At 34.0% G+C, this 20,462-nt stretch overlaps 2 protein-coding genes across 2 annotated transcripts; both read right to left on the minus strand.

Moving 5' to 3' along the window:
• Positions 1 to 661: 661 nt before the first annotated feature.
• LOC132176510 (tRNA (mnm(5)s(2)U34)-methyltransferase, chloroplastic) lies at positions 662 to 10,536 on the minus strand. Its single transcript, XM_059588740.1, has 6 exons — positions 10,236 to 10,536; positions 10,073 to 10,136; positions 7,814 to 8,006; positions 6,385 to 6,458; positions 1,389 to 1,544; positions 662 to 928 (listed from the first exon to the last, which is right to left on the minus strand). The coding sequence occupies exons 1-6, from the start codon at positions 10,444 to 10,446 to the stop codon at positions 805 to 807; spliced, it is 822 nt and encodes a 273-aa protein (XP_059444723.1). The 5' UTR covers positions 10,447 to 10,536; the 3' UTR covers positions 662 to 804.
• Positions 10,537 to 15,824: 5,288 nt separating this feature from the next.
• Positions 15,825 to 20,025, minus strand: LOC132176666 (patellin-4-like). The gene is made up of 4 exons (XM_059588933.1): positions 18,919 to 20,025; positions 17,480 to 17,604; positions 17,251 to 17,392; positions 15,825 to 16,082 (listed from the first exon to the last, which is right to left on the minus strand). Exons 1-4 carry the CDS (start codon positions 20,023 to 20,025, stop codon positions 15,825 to 15,827), a joined length of 1,632 nt encoding a protein of 543 aa, XP_059444916.1.
• Positions 20,026 to 20,462: the final 437 nt, after the last annotated feature.

Genomic DNA, 20,462 nt, shown 5'->3' on the forward strand with positions numbered 1-20,462 from the left:
AAAAGTATAAGAACAAACGCTTAGTTGACCTTTTGAGCTATTACATGGACGCTTATGTTGGGGATTGTGTCTAAATCCCAATGATTTTATATTTGTGTTAACATTTAAATGTTTGTAATGAATATATATATTATATTCACTAATTAAATGATTTGGGCATATAGCATATAAAATGTCTTTTACATGCTTATTACCAAGTTCATCATATTTGTTATGCATGCAAAATTTTGATCATTAAATAAAGCCAAACTAAACCTAACAATGATTTTTAACGCCACATCAAAAGTGCAATAGTGAAAGTGTGTAATATTCTTCTTAATTAATTATTTCTCTCACAAATCTCTTCTCTGGTTCTATTGTGAATTTCATAATGCTTGCAACACTAGCACATGTCATGAGAGCTCATAAATTCAATAATCCAACCACTCCACCAATAGCATCTCCTTCTTTTTCTTTCCATTACTTGTTTGCATTGCTCCTTGTGAGAGCAACTTGTTTTTACCTCAAGAGGTGGTATTATTATTTCCTACCGATTTTTCATCTTGCTCTAACCACTGGAAAATTAAAAATAAAATAAAATAAAACAAATTCTGTGAGAGACAAACAGAGCCTTGAATGTTTTATCTGTATATGCATGCACGTGTCCTTTTCCTAAGCATCACAGAACCGAGTGTTGAAAAATACTACAAACCGGAAAGAGGCAAGACAAGCAATGTGATTTAAGCAAATTCCAATTATATACATAGATATAACCGTTGGATAGGAAGAGGTTAATATGGTACAAAAAATTCTTACAGCTGGGAATCATCTTTTGAATAAGAAAACGGGTATTGGAGCCCAAGGTCTGTTTAATATCTGGAACTTTGAGCAGACCCAGTTATCAACTGGCAACCCAGAAGTAAAAGTTTGTACAGTCTCCCATTCTTGCCTGGATAGCAAAAGAAAAAGACACATCCCTTGATAGTTATTGAACACTTATTTGCAACAAGTTTTTGAAATTATGACAACCCTGTTTTATCAGTTCATTCTCCTATATGAGAACAAATTACTACCCAGTTCTTGAAATATGGCATCAATCAACCCCATTAATGTGTTAAAGGCTTAACTTGACTGATGTGTTGGATAAAGAGTAATGCTATACGTAGGACTTCTATCCCTTTTTTATTTCCTTAATGTTTATGTGACTTTTAAAAATACCATTTGATCAAAATTCAATAATAATTTATCACAAATCTAATTATGATTTTGAAAGCCACATCATCTTTGGGGAATAAAAGTTCTACATATGGCATTACTCATTAGATAAAGTAGACCATTGACTGCAAATAAGCCATATGGGCAAAAGTAACTTTATAAATAATAAGAATCAAGCAGAGCAGAAATATTACCATCCGCCAGGATGCCCCACATAAACCACTAAGCTGATCAGCCCTCCAGGCATTAGGATTTTTTTTGCAACTTCCAGTGCCAGTAATGTTGTCTCTGGCTTTGTGATTATTGCTTTGTCACCACCAGGAAGGAAACCTAAGTTGAAAGCAACAAGCCTAAAAAAGCCCGGGTCATCAAATCTCTCTTTCCTAGAAGCACCTTTTTTTTTTTCCCTTAATGAAATTCAGAAATATGTTTTTGATTGGCAAGTAAGATATGCATCTGGTGGGTCTTGAGTTCACAACCAGATGACTCATACTTATGGGTGGAGAAGTGACAATTGAGTTAGAGCTGAGTTGGCTCTCAGCAAAATGCAGAAATATTAATTACTATATGGCCTGACTCACTACGAATCCATAAAAGACAATATAGAAGAATAATAACAATAAGCATAATACAAATATAGAACCAAAATTGAAGATTTTAATTAGTTTTATCCAGCTTAATTACTCATACAATAAAAGGTATGGTAAACTAATATAGATGTTTGTGTACTTCTTTATAGTTAATCATTTTGTTACTTATAAACAAGATGCCAGTTGATATTAAAACTCCGATCAAATATCATAAATCATAAGTGCATATGTAATGTAAATTGACCAAGTGAACATGCCAACAATAGTACAATCTGGGACACAATTTGTTGAGGTTGCTAACCTGCTAGTTGATACTAATATTTGGACCATGTTTGGGCATTTATTCAATATTTCTTTAAAAATATTAATTCTCATATGACTCTTGAGAGCTTGTAGATGAAAAGACATCACTAGGCTTGGAATTTATGGTCTTCAACCACTATAGCTAACAAGTTATCAAACCCCATAAATAAAACCTAAAAACAAAAGGGCCAAAACTTTAGCTAATTCTAGAAATTGTCCCTTCCAATTCATCAACAACTCTATCACCCTTCAAGGCATAACCCATAAAACACCAAACAATTGGAAAAGCGAACTCAATAATTCTTTTGCAACCTCACAATGAAGAAAGAGGTGATCGATAGACTCACCACTTTTCTTACACATACAACACCAATCCACTACAAGAAAAAAAGTTTTTCGCTAGTGTTATAGAAGCAGTGAACAGTACCCAAGAGCGTAAAATTTATTTTTTGGATACTTTAAAAGCTCTTTGATGGATGAGGGATTTAGGGTTTTTATGAGTAGAATTTTTGGAAAAGAATAAGAGGAACAGCAGATCTAGTTTGGCTGGAATTTGGAGGAAAATTACGAGGAAATTGAGAGGGGAAAAGGAAGATAAACAGAAGCATCACACCTAGGGTTCATTGGCATTGCACCTCAATAGAGTTGCATCACAAAAATCTCAAAAACATTTTTTTCTTTCTTTTTTTAAGGGGAAACTTCACAAAGGACTCTTGAACTACCGCGCGTTTTGAGAAGACCTCCCTAAATTTCAAAAACTCTCAATTTTTTTTTTTTTTGTAAGTAATGTTGTATATATCAAAAGAAGCGCAAAGCGCTTCTAAGTACACAATAAAGTATACATAGGTAACCCAACCAAAGCCCAAACACAAAACACCCTAAAAAACCGAAAAATAATCCAAATCTAAAACCCGCAGAAGCCCAATAATAGCCCTAAAAACCCAAAGCCCCTACTGCACCTCAGGGGGGAAGAAATTACATTTTTCGACTCAAAAAACCCCCGCCGGCGCTGGTACTTTGCTGGAGAAGACCTCCGACCTCTAGCATCAAAATTTATGGAGCATTCCAAATTTTTGAGCTCCCTCTTCCCCTTAACCTTTGGAGCAGAAACGTCAATTATAGGCTCCCTCTCCTTATCAATGATTGAAAAAAGATCCAAAAGACTTTTCTTGCCACCTTTCCAAGACAACCCCACCACGGGAGCGAAATTCACTGCATCGAGCACCACCTTGGAATAGCCCTCCACCCCCTCCACCGGAGTTTTTGCCACCACCTCGGCAAGCAGCTCCTTGTTTTTATGCAACTGCTTAGCAGTTTAAAAACTCTCAATTTCACCCATCGAATTTTTAATTTGATGCAATTTACCCTCCTCCGTCAATTTTTACCGTTAAACCCTAATGGAAACCCCTAAAAAGACAAAATTACTTTTCGATTTTTTCTTTTTTTTAAAAAAAAAAAAAAAAAAAAATTGAAAAAAAAGGGTCACAAGGTGGCCAACTGTGGTCACCTTGTGATTTTTTACTTTTTTTGATAAGAAATTTATTTTCTTTCAATTTTTAATTTGAAATTAAGGGTAAATTTAAAATTTTATAAAAAGGTCAAGGGTATAATAGTTATTTTATCACTTTTAACGTTTAAAAATTGACGAAGTGGGGTAAATTGCATCAAATTGAAAGTTCAGGAAATAAAATTTAAGAGTTTTTGAAATTTAGGGGGGTCTTCTCAAAACGTATGGTAGTTCAAGGGTCAAAAGTGAAGTTTCCCCCTTTTTTTAATTTTCATAAACTGGTTTTCTATTGAATTGAAAGTGTAAATCAATATTTATAGAAAGCTAAACTTAACCCTATTGGGGCTTGGAATTTATGGTCTTGGACAACTACGGCAAAGTTATCAAACCCGTAAATAAAATCTAGCAACATATGAAACCTATAATAGCACTTAAGGGCCAAAACTTTAGCTAATTCTAGAAATTGTCCCCTACAATTCATCAACACTTCACTCTCCCTTTGAGGCATAACCCATACAACACCAAACAACTGGAAAGCGAACTCGATAATTCTTTTCGCAACCTCACAATGAAGAGGTGATCAATACACTCATCACTTTTCTTACACATACAACACCAATCTATTACAATAATATTCTTCTTTGGTCGAAAAGGCTAAAAAAATATTAGAGAATTTAGGATTACAAATAGGGCACAAAGAAGGGTTTGGCTAGCAAGAAAAACAAGGAGAAAAGCTTTAGGCTGGTGTTCTAGAAGGCGTGAACAGTTACCAAGAACCGTAAAATTTATTTTTCGGATAGTTTAGAAGCTTTTTGATGGATGAAGGGTTTTAAGGTTTTTATGAATAGAATTTTTGGAAAAGAATAAGAGGACTACCAGATCTAGTTTGGCTGAAATTTGAAGGAAATGTGAAGAAATTGAGAGGGAAAAATGACAAAGGGAAGAAGAGGATAAACCTAAGCATCACATCTAGGGTTCATTGGCATTGCACCTCGATAGAGGTGCATCACAAAAATCTCAAAAACGTTCTTTCTTTCTTTCTTTTTTTTTTTCATAAACTGGTTTTCTATTGAATTGAAAGTGTAATATCAATATTTATAGAAAGCTAAACTTAACCCTACTTGGGATTGGAATTTATGGTGTTTGACCACTAAGGCCAAGTTATCAAACCCCATAAATAAAACCTAATAACATATGAAACCTATAATAACACTTAAGGGCCAAGACTTTAGCTTATTCTAGAAATTGTCCATTCCAATTCACCAACTCTCTCAACTTTCAAGGCATAACCCATGCAACACCAAACAACTAGAAAAGTGAACTCCATAATTCTTTGGCAACCTCATAATGAAAAAGCAGGTAATCAATAAACTCTACATTTTTCTTATACATACAACACCATTCACTACAATAACATTCATCTTTTGTAAATTATCCAAAGTTAAGATGTTCCCTATAGTCAACGTCCACACAAAGAACACTACTCATGAAGGAGCCTCAACTTTCCAAATACTTTTCCAAGGAAAAGTGGAACTTACTGGAGTAGATAACAGATGATAGTAAGATTTCACTGCAAATGATTTCCTTTCAGAAGGAATCCAGCAAATTTTATCCTTACCTCCTTGCCTTGCTCTTTGAAAATGCAACAATTTACGGTCAAGAACAACAATAGCACTCGCATTTTCTTTCTTAATATTTTTTCCAAGCTCCATCTTAGATTCTTTAAATGATTCTACTCTGACTAGCATATAGGGCTTCCATTCCTTTAACCGGTTTCACAATAAATTTCTTCTTTTGCCTTAACTTGGACAGCACATAGAGGTTCTAGTTATGTATCCAACCATTCCTTTATTCCTGGTTGAGGTAATTCTACCAAAGCATCTAAAGTAATTTCAATTTGATTTACAACATGAACCACAGTACTATGCTCCTCACCTCTTCTATATTATTTACTTCGGTGTGGCACATTAGTCATTCTTCTTGATGACTCATAGCTGAGACTAACAGCTCTCTAGTTCAAGAGATGAGTCAAATCCTCTAGTTATCTCATTCATCAAAGAGGGAAATATCTCACATCTTACAAATATTTCATTTATCTTTTCTCTATCACTCACTGTATCTATGAATCTAAAAGAATTTGTTATGAATTAGATCACTTCAGACAAAATGATATGACATGTAGGTTATGTTTAACCGGTTTCTCATGTGGAACCAAAGGATTGGCCGGAGTGGCTTCAAATGACATAATCCTCCATAGACTTAAAATCATATATTAGGCGGTTAAGAGAGGGTGGTTGAGATCCCTACAGGTTTTCTAATATTTTGAGAAAAGCAATTGACATCTCTGGGTTGTTGGACATCCGTATTGGATATATGTGTTTATAAGCAATAATGTATATTTCTCAGCAAAGAGACAAGCCTTGGCTTTAAAAACTTTATTCCAGAACATCATTACCCCTTCTTTAAATCTTCAATATCAAGCAGTAATCTCTAAAGCCTGAGGGAAAACAAGAGGGCCTAGAGTGAGAAACAATAAATAAATTCTTCTCCCCAAGTTTGTTCAACAAATATATTGACTTTGAGTTGAAGTATCTCAAGCTTTCTCAGAGTTGAGTGTCCAACTAAGGTCGACTAATCCCTTGAAAGATTATAGTAAGTTTCAGTTAAAAGAAGCAAAAAAAAAAGAACATATATATTTGATCACTTCAAATAGCCTTCATGTATCACATACATCCTCTACTTCAAAACACAGAACAATCAAAACAACAGGCATTGAGTAGTAATGAGTACCTCACGGAGGCATTCTCTGAAACAACTTTGTCCATTTCACTGTGGCATATGGGCAAGAGCTTGACAAGCTCTATCTGCATAAATTTGCAACTCATAAGCAATTGCTCATCTTTCCTCATCTTATGAACACTACTCAACAACCTTACACCATGTTCCCAATTTCAAAAGACCAGCGCACTATAGAACCATGGTATATAAATGGATGTAGTGAATAAATTGAGCATTCCAACAATAATGGTAGGATCAACACTATTTATGTGAATTCTTTGGTGTTTATAATAACATATTTGACACAAGTTCAACTATAGAGACAGACTGAAAACCCAAATCAATAAAATATAGAACTCTACATAAACTAAGGGGCATTTGGAATCACTTTTTGCATCTACATAAGCTAATGATGGCTCTTCTCTTCACTTTTCTACTCAATTCGTAAAGAAGTTCAAATCCGTACCAAATACTGAAAAGGAAAACATACAAACATTTAATTCTTTTCTTGTTCTCTAATGAACTCAGAAACTACAAATTAAAAGGGAGATGAAGACCACCCTCTACTATTGTGACACCTTTGGATGGGTAGTTTTTAATTTCTTTTCCTTTCTTTTAAAAGGTTTGGGTTTGCTTAATTCCATGTTCGATTCAACTCAGGTAAAAGAATTACAGGAGTCGGGACAGTTCATAAGATTATCCAAAATCCAAAGATCTTTAATTTTATCCAACAGAAACTAAAAGTAAATCAGTAAGTTTACTTCCCACTAAATTGCTATTAAAAAAGAACCAGAGAGAAGGTGAATATAACTAATCAGGATTGACAGGATTGATATATCTAGGAAATGGCTGCATCATACCTAGTAATTGACAGCATGTAGTCCCCCTAAATGTTAACCAGAGATTGAACAAGTGAGAAATCAGATCAAGACAACCAAATATAATACCAAGAAAAGGGAATCCCTTATCAACAAGTGCGGGCCTGTCACCAGTCTCTGTACTAGCATCCGAAAGCACCCAAAGTCCAGGGACTCATACCCTATCAGAGTTAAAATGTGCATTTGGTGTTCCTCTTTAAGTACAAGCAACAAATTTAGGGTAATCTCACTTATATTTAATGACTTTTGAATTACATGCAACAATGGTAGTGGCAAATGTACATGCTTAGGCAAGATTCTAGGTACTATGGCATAAAAAGAATTTACAGCTCTATAACTCTTTCGCTACTCTGGCTTTTAAGATTAGACTGCCATATTAATTTAGTTCCAATCAAAGTGAAGTTTGATACATGTCAAAACTTAAACTGGATTGTTGCAAAAATAATTTATCTTCATTGTCCACAATTAGTAGGTGATGTCTCTTGAATCAGAACTCTAAGATTTTTCCCTTTCCTTGGAAGAATCCAAAGTAAAAGACAGAAGAAAATGCAAAATAGGGGCACCTCATTTGGATTGAGTGACTGTTCCAGCAAGGAATAAGTGTTCACTAAAGCATCCTTCTGAATGTCCATTGCATAAACACATCCCCTACCTGATTCATCAGCGACCATTTTGAGCATTTCTAAGGTATCATAGCCATTTCCACAAGTGGCATCAATGACTGTATCCCCTTTCTGGACTACATGTTTCCAGACCCTGGTGTATATAGAGGCAATAGGAGGTTCAATGTCAGAATACAGTTGCAATGAAATAAGAAGCATAATGTGAATATTAATGAATCAACCTAGAGATGGGATAGGGCGAAGTAGGAAATATCCAGCACAGTTACCATTCACAAATAAATAATTTGTCCGGTGGTAATTATCTGGGTGTTAAAATGCTAGAGCCCAATTGTAAATGATTTATCTAGAGCCCATACAAGCTCGATTGTAACAAAAGCCAAAACTATTACATAACACAAGCTCATTTCTTGTATAAACCAAGCAAAAGTTAATTTAAGAACAAGTATATAATTTCAAGAAGCACATATTTTGTTAAAAAAAAAAAGAAAAAGAAAAAGAAAAAAGAGAGAGCAATTTAAATTTCTCTTAACTAAGGCTCTGATGAAGAATTCTTTGTTATCTATATATGACCATTGAATTGCCAATTTTGCAAGAAGCCACATCTAAAATGTGTAGTTATTTCTTAGAATTGCGCAGTTAGTAGTCAAATGACAGCAATCTGGTAGAATGCATTCTCACAGTAAGGATTACCAGAAAGCTTATTAGATAGGAAGTGAGGAAAGCCTAGAAAAGTACGGCAAGTAATTCATGGGAAGTGGCATTTAGGTTTCAAGAAAAGACATTAGGACAATAAAATATGGCTTTAACCAATTGTGGATCAATTAAAAGACAACAAGCTTATAAGGAGTAATCCACAATCGCTAAAATTCCAATTTATGCTTATATAAAAGAAAAAAGTGACAACAACTTTTCTTAAACCAAAACCACTTTATATACAAGCTCAAATGCAGGCATAGACGCATGTGAAAACACACACACCCTAAAGCAAAACCCAAGGCTTCAACTTTAAATTTAAAGAATCCAAAGTCGCAATTTATCATTAACAAAAAAAAGAAAAAATTCATTGTCCCCATTATTTAGAGCGTATTTATGAATTTCACTTAGTTTTCTCCCACTATAATGCTAATAATCAATCAACATGCAATTTTGCACTAAGTCAACGTAGTTTTAACCCTTTGGATCTTAAAAAGCTCTCATCATGGAAAGCGTTGCCTATAATTTTAGCATTAGAAACAATACTTTCCCAGTACTTAGTGCTACTCTCCTATTGTGCCATGTAATTTCATATATAACGTTAACCACAATGTTCATATAGGTAATGTCAAGTTAGATTTCTACATGGGTAAATTAAAAGGTCATCAATCAATAATGTCTCTATTGGTCATTACTTTTGTAACGACCCAGAGAAAGCATTAATCACATCTAATCTATCACTGCAAAATAACTTGTCAAATTGCAATTGGAGCTTCCTAAAATCACTTATAAAACTTAGTTTCATTTAGTAAAGAATTAATGTGGAATTTAATACTCATGAGTACAATTATAATCTACCCACTCTATGTGAGCAATCCATCTTCCAAAGATGGGACTAATTTTCTAGGCGTTACAATCTGCTCCACTCAAAATCTCTGGCATCCTCATCAAGGCCCATGTCATGCAGTGCTTCAACACCACATAGTGTTACTAGTGACCAAGAAAAAGCGCTAGCCACATGTGCAGTATTATTCCAAAAGGACTAGTCAAGTTGAAATTAAAACTCCTTAAAATCACTTTATAAAGCACAATCTAACATAGTAAGGAACCGATATAGGACTTACCACCCATAAGTATCTTTATAGTCCTCTTTAGGTGTCACAACTTTCTATCCAACAAAACAATTACATTCAAAAAACTAGGAAAGAAAAATCTTATAACAGCACATTCTATCCAATAAAACAATCACATGCAAACCATTAGAAAAAGAAAAGTCTTCTAACAGCACATTTTGTCACTAGTCATTACTGCAGTAGTCAGCTAATCCTTATCCAAAAAAAAACAAAGAAAAAGTCATTTTTCGTAAAGACTCATAATGTTCAACTCAGCTAAGCCTTATCCTAACAAATAAGAACAGGAAATTCTGTAACGAATAAAAATGCCAAACCATTGTTTACACAAATAGATAAAAGACGTATTTGGAGGAATTCAACCATCAATACTTACGAGTGAGCAACTTCTGTTGCCCTCTTCTTGCCAAATATATAGCTCATTAAAACATCCTCCACTCCTACACCGAACCATTCATAAATGTTATTGTAATTATGCTTCATCCATATACATATACAATCTTCAAATTTCATGGAGCTGAAAAGGGGAAAAGGGGTACCAGAAAGAGGCGAATCGTGGGGAAGATGATTTTCAAAAGTTGAAGAGGCAGAAGCGAATCCATTTGGCTCAATCGGTTTCGCGCAGAAACACAGGCTTCTAGGGCTACTCTGCGAAACTTTTCGTGGACACGTAAGCTTGAGTGTCTGCTCGAGACATTTTCGGGGTTTCGAAATCGCAAACGGACGTGAGCAAATTCTCAGCGATAGCATCTCTCTCTCTCACTGTCTCAAACAAACACCGAATGCTGGGACCCCAAAATTTGAAGCAAATGGGCGCTTTGTGTGCGCCCGTGCGTGCGCGTGAAGGAGCATAGGATAGGATGTCGACTTTTAATAACCTTCGATTTTATAAAAAATAAATGTTACCGTTATACTTACCGTTTTCCTCATCTTACGGGAATATTATTTTTTTTTTAAAAAAAATATGACGGACTGGTGAGGTAAGTTTTTTTCAAATTTTTTTAGAAAACAATATTCATGTAGATCAATAGAACACACACCTGGAGGTAACGTAACATTTCTGGTTTTGCAAACTCTTTAAGAAAATATAAATATTTCAATTATATAGTCTTAGTAAGACAGAAATTTCTTTCAAATTAAGTTGTAAGCATTTTCCTCAACTCAGTCTTTAAAAGTTTAATGTGTTCTTTAATATATGAGAAATCCATTTTTATTACACGATGCTAACATGATAGTTCCAACTAATCCTTGAATTATTTGCTTTTTAACAATGACTAATCTAAGGGTTAGTGGAGAGTATTACCTCATCATTTTATAATATTTATAAGGTAAAAATGTGATTTATAGCATTACTTTTTTTTTTATTATTATTTAATAATCTTAATAAAAATGTATGTGCTTTTCACATGCACCATGCTTAAAGGACTTGCAACGCTTCTATACACTAAGCTAGAGGGATAGGAAAATTATTTCAACTCAATTTGGAGGAAATGTATGTCTTTCTTACCATAATTTATGGATAGACTTTTGTTGAGATGTGCACATAAAATATATATGCAGTGGAAAGACGATCTCATGAAACTTTTGCTTCAAGATAAACAAGACTATATTTAAAATTAAATACATAAGTTCATGATACTTATAGTTGAATTCGGCTTCTCCTAAACATGTAGGGGCTATATGTAACTCTACTTAAAATTCTTCTTGCATGTTGAATAATGAAGAACGTACATGTTCTTGATATTCTTGATTCAACCTTAAGATATTATCTTTAATGATAGAATATGACTATGAGTGTGGGCTTAAAAGAACTATTCTCAATTCTAGAGAATAACTACAAACATAAACTTGAGAAAAATATGTATATTTTCTTCTCTTGAATATTTCTCACAACTCTCTCAATTGTGTTTTTTCATTTTTGCCTTATGCTTCTATATGGTCCTCTATTTATAGATTTAAATTTACTTGAAGAGGTGGTAAAAGAGCATTTTAGAATCCAACCAAGTAGAACTAGAAGTCCAATGCTTGATTTGGGTTTGATCATATTGACCCAATTCTCTTTTAACTCCTCTTAAGCCTTTAGGAATTAAATCCCCAAAGCTCTTTTAATTGCTTAGCTTGTTTGGGATTGCATTTGAGATGTCTAAAAGTGCTTTTAACACTCAAGAAGTCCATTTGAATAAAAAAAAAAAAATACTCGTTTGGTAAAAAAATTGAAAGTGTTTTTAAGGGTCCAAAAAACCAAAAAATGGCCAAAAAATACTTTTGACAAAATTAAGCTTAAAAATGAAGCTTTTGCTTAAAAACTATTTTTGACTTAAAAGCTCTATTTCTCAAATATAATTCCAAACAGGCTCTTAGCCTTTACGAATTAAATTCCTGAGGGGCCAAAGTTCTTTTTATTCCTAAAACCAATCAACTCCAAATAATAAGCCACATAAAAATTAAATTCATTGGCTCATGCTTTATAAAATAAAACAACCCAAATAAACAAATATATAACTTAAGCCCAAAACAAATAGTCAATTTACATCAACTCAAAAATGGACCTAAGAGGAAAAATATAGTTAGTTCCAATAGGCTCATGACACTTGTCATCCATGACTTGTCACACAACACTATTAATCACAATTAATTTCGCTAGACAAATATAATTGAACTCTAATATATTGCTTGTTATTACCATCTAGTATTTGAATTGGATATCATCTGTTTGTATATGTATGAAGTTGAATGACATGAAGAATTAAGTACTACAATGTTTATGCAATGTTAAATTCTAAGTTAACGTTATGATGTTTTAAGGTAAAACCTTATGATGCCTTTTCAATAGTTCTTATTATGATGTAATATGTTTAAGGATAGCTTTATGAGGTGATGATTTGCCATGATGGTTTATAAAATAATTGTCAAAAGATAGTTTTACAAAAAGTATTTTCAAAAGATAGTTTACGATTAAGGGAATGTTTACTTGCTGAGTCGTGGACTCATACTTCCATCTTTAAAACATTGTTTTACAAAGATTGAGCATGTTGACAGAGAAGACGAGAGTAACCAGAGTGATCAGTACGTGGGCAAGGTTTTCAAAGGGTAATATAGTTCAGGCTCTACTAGGTTTACATGTTATTGTACGGATGACCGAAGGTAATAGACTATAATGTTTAATTAAGGTTGTAATTAAGTTAAACAGTTGATGTAAATATGTGACTCTGAATATAAATAGATTGTAATGTTTTAGTGCTCTGGCGAATTTTTATATTTTATGAATGATGTCTTTAGTTACAGGGTCAAATCACTGAATCAGCTTGGCAAACAAAGTGATGGCCACACCTTTATGTCAACATACTTTGGTGAGTTGTTGTATTGTGTTGTGCATTCTCTGATCACTTCGGTCAAATATATATATACATAATAGACACCTCTTCATATACCATTAACTTTTCTCGTTCTTAAATTCTTTTTCATGATCTAATGGCAATATGAAAGGGCTGCTCTCTCTCTTTTTTGTTTTTTCCTCTTCTCTTCTCTCTTTTATTTCTCTTAGAATCATAGGCTACTGATAGAGGAGGGAAAAACGGCTCTTCCCTCTTTTCTATCCCTCTCCTTCTTCCTCCTCCTAGCAGTAGTGCTCGGTATCTTCTTTGTAGTCTATTTCGGTCTCTATTTTGGTGGTTTTGTTTTAGATCTAGATCTAGATCTAGTTATTCATGGTCAGATCTACTTGTCCCAACCGGCTTCTTCACTTTTCTTTGCTTTTGCGCTGATCAACCACGGAGTCTCACGTGTCGGAGTGTGTTTCTTACGCGTCGACACGTGGATCCAGTGGCGGAGCCAGACAATTGATATTGGGGGTGCTGCTAAATTTTTTTTAATGATACCGAGTGGTAACTTGCGTAAGTAGGAGATATATATATATATATTTTGGGTGGGGGGAGGGTGTCGTGTGGAACTTAGGTAGGAAAATAGTAAAAAAATTTAAAATAATAATAATAATAATTAAAAGCTCATGGCACCCCCAAAGTCTCAAGTGGCTTCGCCACTGCGTGGATCTCATGTGCTAAGTCGTCTCTTCCAGGGAATGTCGACGATGGCGTGCTCCTCCACTGCTGCTTTTGGTGGGGTATTGTTGTTTTTAGTTTTTTGCTTTGATTTAATTTTTGTTCTTTTTGTCCTACCTTTTGGATTGCGGATGTGAGTTGACTCCTGACCTTTGGATCAATGAGGATTAGATCAGTGTGATGGATTATCTCTTACGGCTGGAAAATAAGTTTTGGGATTTGGGCTACCCATGGTCTTTAGATCTAGTCTGTCTGGAGGAGATCTGTTTCATAACTGAAATTGTACATGGGTTAGTAGAAGCTGATGTCATAGATATGATTTGATTGTAAGAATTTTCTAATTGTATTTATGACTTTTTAATTTCATAGTATTTGGCTATGTTTTATTAGAGCTTTATGCTCTTGAATCTTGATCTTTTATGAATGAATTTTGAAAGATTCCCGTTAAAAAAAATTAAAATTAAAATTAAAAAAAATAAAGAAAAGAAGAATCATAGGGTAGTGCATGTATTCGATTGACATGGTAACATCTTTAAAAATTTAATATAATGTTCATAAAGTAAAAGCATAATGCGTGATAACATATAAACATGAACATTTTATAACATACAATCATGACATTTATCAAAGCATAACATAAAAAAATAAAAAATAAAATAAAAAAATAAAAAAGAAAGAAAGGAAAATCTATTTACCCCTCAAATTACCATCCAATTGACAATGTTACCCCAAACTTTCAATTGTGACAATGTCCCCTCAAATTACAAAAAAATGTCATTGTCTCCCCCAATGACCAAAATACCCTTCATAAAATAGAAACAAAAAGTTCAAAAAAAAAAAAAAAAAAAAAACTAAAACTAATTTTCGGGTTGTAGAAATTAAATTTTTTTTTCTTTTTTTTTTTCTCAAATTTATTGGAGTATTTTTGTCTTATTAAAAAAGTTTAGGGTCATTTTTTTTTTTTTTTCCTTTTTGTTGGCCTTAGGAGGGACATTGTCATTTTTTTTTGGTAGTTTAAGGGGAACATTGTCGCAATTGAATTTTTTTTTTTTTTGCATTGTTAATTAGGTGGTAGTTTAAGGGGGGTATGTAGACTTTTCCAAAAACAAAAAAAAAAAACTATAAAAAAAATACCCCTAAGGGTGCGGCTAGGGCTTAGGGTGTCTCAAAAAAAAAAAATTTTCTACTTTAATTGTATAAAATTAACATGCTAGAATGTATCTTAGATGAAATAAAAATGCTTCACATAAAGTTTTTCATGCAATTGATCCATATGCATGAGGCTAAATTAAAATTATAGGGCTCTTAATTTTTTTTTTTCTAACACTTGGCTACATATTAATGACATTTCATCCCTTGAGTTAGGTTGATCTATACTAAGGTTGGATGTTACACCACCTATGCTAATAGATAATCATGCAACACTGCTTGTGATTTGCACTTACTAGCCATTCAATTGGCATCTCAATACAACATGAAACTCTAATTTTTTTATTTTTTTATTCAGATTCAGGGGAAAAGGAAAGGGAAGAAACAAACTACAATAAAGAAAGCCAAAACAAAAAAACAAATTACAATGGAGGGTCTTTGTCACTCATAAGTAGGCATTCAAAGTGTTAATTTATATCTACTTTATAACCATGTAAAATCCTGGATAAAAGACATGACCTTGTCATGCCTCAAATATAACATCCAATGCATATATATCTCAGTTGTTGATACATTATGAACAAAAATATTCCCCTAATGCTTATCATAGCCAAGCAAAATTGTCCTTTGAATTATTTACCCTGCTAGTTTTCCAGCTCAATGGGAGGGAGAAAATTATTATTTTCCTTAAACTATATAATAAAAAATATATATAAACACATTGGTTTTAACTTGAGCAATAATCTGTTTGGAATTGCGTTAAAGAACTTAAATAGTACTTTTAGTACCTAAAAAGTTGTGTCAAACAAAAGTACGCACTTTTGGCAAATGAAGCTTTTGCCAAAACGCGTTTTTTTTTACTGAAAAATTTTATTTTTCAAACACAATCTCAAATATGCTCCAAGTATGATAGTACGTAGCTCAAGATGAGGAGCTGTTGTTGATCTTGTATCGGTAAAGAACATGCTTTTTCTTGAATGATACATTATCAATTGTGAGCACAACTTTTCCTGCTTCATTGTTCTTGAAAGAGTTGCGAATTGAACCCTCCTGCCCACCTATTTTCCTTTCCCTTTGAACAATGATGCTGTATGATCCCTCATGGTTGGGCACAAATTCCTCCTTGTAGCTCACTTCCCAACCCAAGACAGTCAAATCCCAGATCAAACTAGTTCCAGCCTGTTGATACCAGAAAACACAAATCTTTGTTAGAGCTGGGAAACCACATTAAATAAGTTTTGAAGTATTCTAAAAGACAGGCCAAGTTAATTGCTTCGCACACTTCACGTCAGAGAGTGTCTACTTGAAAAATTGAGTTGAAGTATGTTGTAAAGTTGAAAACCACTTCTAGCAGTGTAACAATTCTCTCCGATTTAAAGAAAACTAGAATAAAAGGCTGTTTGGGATTGCGTTGGGGAGGCTAAAAAGTACTTTTAGTACCTAGAAAATTGTGCCAAATGAAAAGTTGGCATGTTTGGTAAAAAAATTCATAAATTTTTTTTTTTTAACTCTAAAAATAGACAAAACGCATTTTTGGAAAAAACTTAAAATTGAAACTTTTTATAAAAAGTTTTTTTTTTTTATTTTAAATGCTCTACTTCCCAACGCAATTCTAAATATGCTCCAAGTGTAGAACATTATCTGCAGGACAAAAAACTGCAGGCTACAATTCTGCAGAATCATAGCAGAGTAGCAAAATAAAACTAAAGACACCTAGACGCTCCCATGACAACAGACAACCAACTATACACACAAATCTGTATTTCCCAACTTTCACAAAGGGCTTCATTTTCTTGTGTCCTTTTAAACCTCCCAATAGAGATGATCTTTGCCCTAACTTCCCATCTGATTTGAGCAACAACTTTCTCCTCTGTTCAATAGACTTGGCTGCCATGCCTAATGTTATTTCGTTTCTTCTAGATGTGGTCAATTGTAGCTTCCCATCCAAGTCTGCAAATATTAGACTTCAAATCTTTCTTCCAAATTTTTAAATCCTAACAGGTATGAGCCTCATCCTCCAAGCAAGTTTGCAAGATAATTTGCCAAGCATGCTTACTAAAATTGCATTGAAAAAATAAGTGGTCTCTCCCCTCTATACAACTCCTACAAAAAACACATAACATTACCATGATAGCCCCCCTAAGACAAGGCAATCTCTAATCTGTAACCACAAGCCATGTAACCACATATAGCAGTCTAACTATACTCACCAAGAAATTGATATCCATACATACTTTTCAAATATAAAAAATAAGAAAAGGGATATGCTTAGAGGAAAAAGAAAAGAAGAAAAGGGATATGAAATTGCAATATCAACTCAAACTTAGAGAAATCTCTCAACTTGTACCTCTAATACTGGAATCTCAATACTTTCTGTTGATCCAGCATTGACAATGACCTCCATGACAGTATCTTCAGTGGAGAACTCGGAATCGTTTTCCCGCTTAAGCCCTCCATAATGGACTGGAATTTCTGACACAGAAATGTATCTGCAATGGAGATTTTATAAGTAACTTCCAATAGTTTTCAATAGACCCACCATGGAAAGAGGCAAAGAGGCATTGAAGAGTTCTTACTTGAGCAAGGTTTCTCCAACCTTGGCCGGGCGGGCGAAGACAAATTTGCTCTTGGTTCTTTGGGTTAAGAAAGGTGATAGAAGAACAGTAAAGGCATAAAACCAGAAAGGGACATTGATGAATATCTACAAGCAGAGACATCTGGTTAACCTTCAATTACTTTCAATGTAAATTTAGACATACATAAACTTAGCTTGGTAAAATATTGACAAGCTTTTTCGATTGAAGTATCTACATAGGATTCAGTAGAATTATTATATATGAGGCTGAAACTTAAATGGTTTTTTGGAAGTAAAACCTATAAAAGTTGAAAATTCTGAGAAAAATTATGTAAAAATGTGTATGCTCTTTTTACCTTGTACGATAATATATAGTTATCAAAGAAAATAAAAATGGTAATAACAATATTATACATTAAGAAACAAAATAGAGTTTTAGAAAATTCCAAAGAAGTAGGCATTGAAAAATTCACTTTAGACCCAAGTTGATATTTATCCGATTTACTCCTGAGGGGTGGGTCTAAAGGGTCCTATCTTAGGGGGAATAGGATCCTTTTCATTTCAAATCCCTTCAATTTCCTTTAGTTAGTACATTTAGAAGGATAGTGTTGTCCAAAAATTTTAACATAAAAAAAATTTGGACAATTTTGCCCTTCTAAATGCATTAACAGGAGAAAATTGAGGGAATTTGAAATGAAGAGAATTATTTTCCATCTTAATGAGGTTCTATGTCATTTAAAAACAAAAAAAAGCAAAAAACAAAAACAAAAAAAGAAGAAGAAGAAAAAAGCTTTGGGAATCCAAGAGGCCATCTAGCTTGAGTAATGCCATAAGTAACTTTTGTATCACTCTAAAAATGATATGGCTTCTAAAATCATCATTAAGCTTGTGATTGATCATTAATGAATTTTGATCAAATGGTTATTTTAAAAGCCATCTCATTCATAGAGTGACATAAAAGAGATATAAAAGTGACTTCTAGAATTACTCATCTAACTCAGATGGTATACCAACATTGGTTTGGATTCAAGATCAAAGATTTAACCTCATGTAACCTCCTTTTCCTCCCCCATAAAAAAAAAGCCTTGGCTTTCAATATGGGCGGGGAAGACGGAACAAGGATTTTTATTGCCTGAATAAAACAAGGCTTAGTTTTTTTTTTTTTTTTTTTTCATTAGTAACTAGCCTTAACGGGAGTGGAAGAGGAAATTTGAATCAGTGATCTTCGGTTCATGAGGCGTAGTTCCCAGCCGATCACAAGGTATATATTCAATTACCTTGGAAGTCATAACTAATGAAAAACTGATTTTGATGAAAAACAAAATTTGGAAGAAAACATGGAAATTTATCTTGGTAGGTTCGATCTTCGCAGGCATTTTAGTGGATGATATTCAAATATACAAAGAAAATTAAAACCACCATGCATGATGAAAAGCTTACATTTTTGGCAACAAACTCAGGATAGTTGTCTTGGAGGAGGCCAACAACTTTGTTTGTAGCAAGGCGAAGCTCCTTCTTTAATGGACTGGGAGCCTCCTTAAGATTATTGATTTGGAGGAATGAGGAGAGACCACCAGGCTTGAAATCCAGCTTCTGAATCCCCTTCTCCATCAGCTGCACCCTCCACCTCAAAAACTTTTCTCTCTTCTCTTCTGTTCCAAGTATGTTGTTATACATGTCATCATCCCCAAACAAGCCAAAATTGTTGTAGCATACAGGGTGGCCATGGCGGTCCACGCCATTCATGTAACCTATTGAGTCAAGATCAGAATCAAAGTTTTCGTTCAAGATTGAATCGATGTTGTTTTCCTTCCTCCATTGAAGGGTATTCCTTAACATTTCAAAAGCTTCATTGGAATTGAACTCTCTAGCCCTCAAGAACTTCAATAGTATTTCATCAGTGCCATTGTCTCCTTTATTAGGCAGTAATATGACTCCCCACAGGGCATTATCATCCTTTTCTTCTATGATTTCCTTCTTTTCACCTTCTTCTCCTTCTTTCTCTTCTAATGGTTTTGTGTTTGCTTGCTCTTTTCTCCCCTTAAGCAAATTATTCCCATGAATTGCTTCCTCAACCTTGGCTCGAAGCTCGGCGAATGCCTTCTTCTCATACTCTTTCAAATCGGAAAGGGAGTTGTTGCTCTCTTCCCTTAATGCAGAATCCTTCACAAATGTAGGAGGTGGTGGACCATCTCTTTTTTCAGCTTCATCATCATTCTTTGGATTCTCATGAGCCGCGATCTTCCCTCGAATAGCTTCCTCAATCTTTGTTTTCAGCTTGGCCCATGCCTTCTTCTCAGGAACCTTTAAATGAGAGAGGAAGTTGACCTCTTCACCAAATGAACGATTCTTCTCAACTTTGTTTTCCTTCTCTTCCACTACTATTTCAGCTTCATTCTTTGTATTCTCAGTCACCACCACCTCTTTCTTTGGTTCTCCATCTCCTTCTACAATACTATTCACATTTGCCACTTTAACATCTTTGTTTGAGACATCCTTAGATGGATTTTGCTCTTGTTGTTCATCAATCTCATTAAATTTCTCCATTTTTTAATTTCCTAGTGAATTATGGGAAATCAATGAGTAAAGAAAAAGGAACTACTTCAAATATGGGAAAGAAAAATGTAGAGAGAGAGAGGGTAGAAGAACAAAGACCTCACATCTTTCCCCATTTTTCCTCCTATGTTTTCTCTGTTCCTTTGTTTGGTGGGAAGAGAGAGAGAGAGAGCTTATGAATGGATAAAAATTTAAGAGTTTGAAACAACCATCAAAATTAGTGGTACTTTAGAAACCGAAAAACTTATTGAATTTAGATCCATTCAAAAGCTCTTCACACATCGCCAATTGAGCTCCATGGCGAAGCTAATCTACGTTCATCGCACGACAATGATTTAATAAGGGTCTTCTAGGGACCAAAATTTGCTACAAGCTGATTTGTAGCTAATTCATACAAATTCATCTAATAAAGTGACATGTGTCCCTTA

The sequence above is a fragment of the Corylus avellana genome, chromosome ca3 (assembly GCF_901000735.1).
Source record: "Corylus avellana chromosome ca3, CavTom2PMs-1.0".
NCBI lineage: Eukaryota > Viridiplantae > Streptophyta > Magnoliopsida > Fagales > Betulaceae > Corylus > Corylus avellana.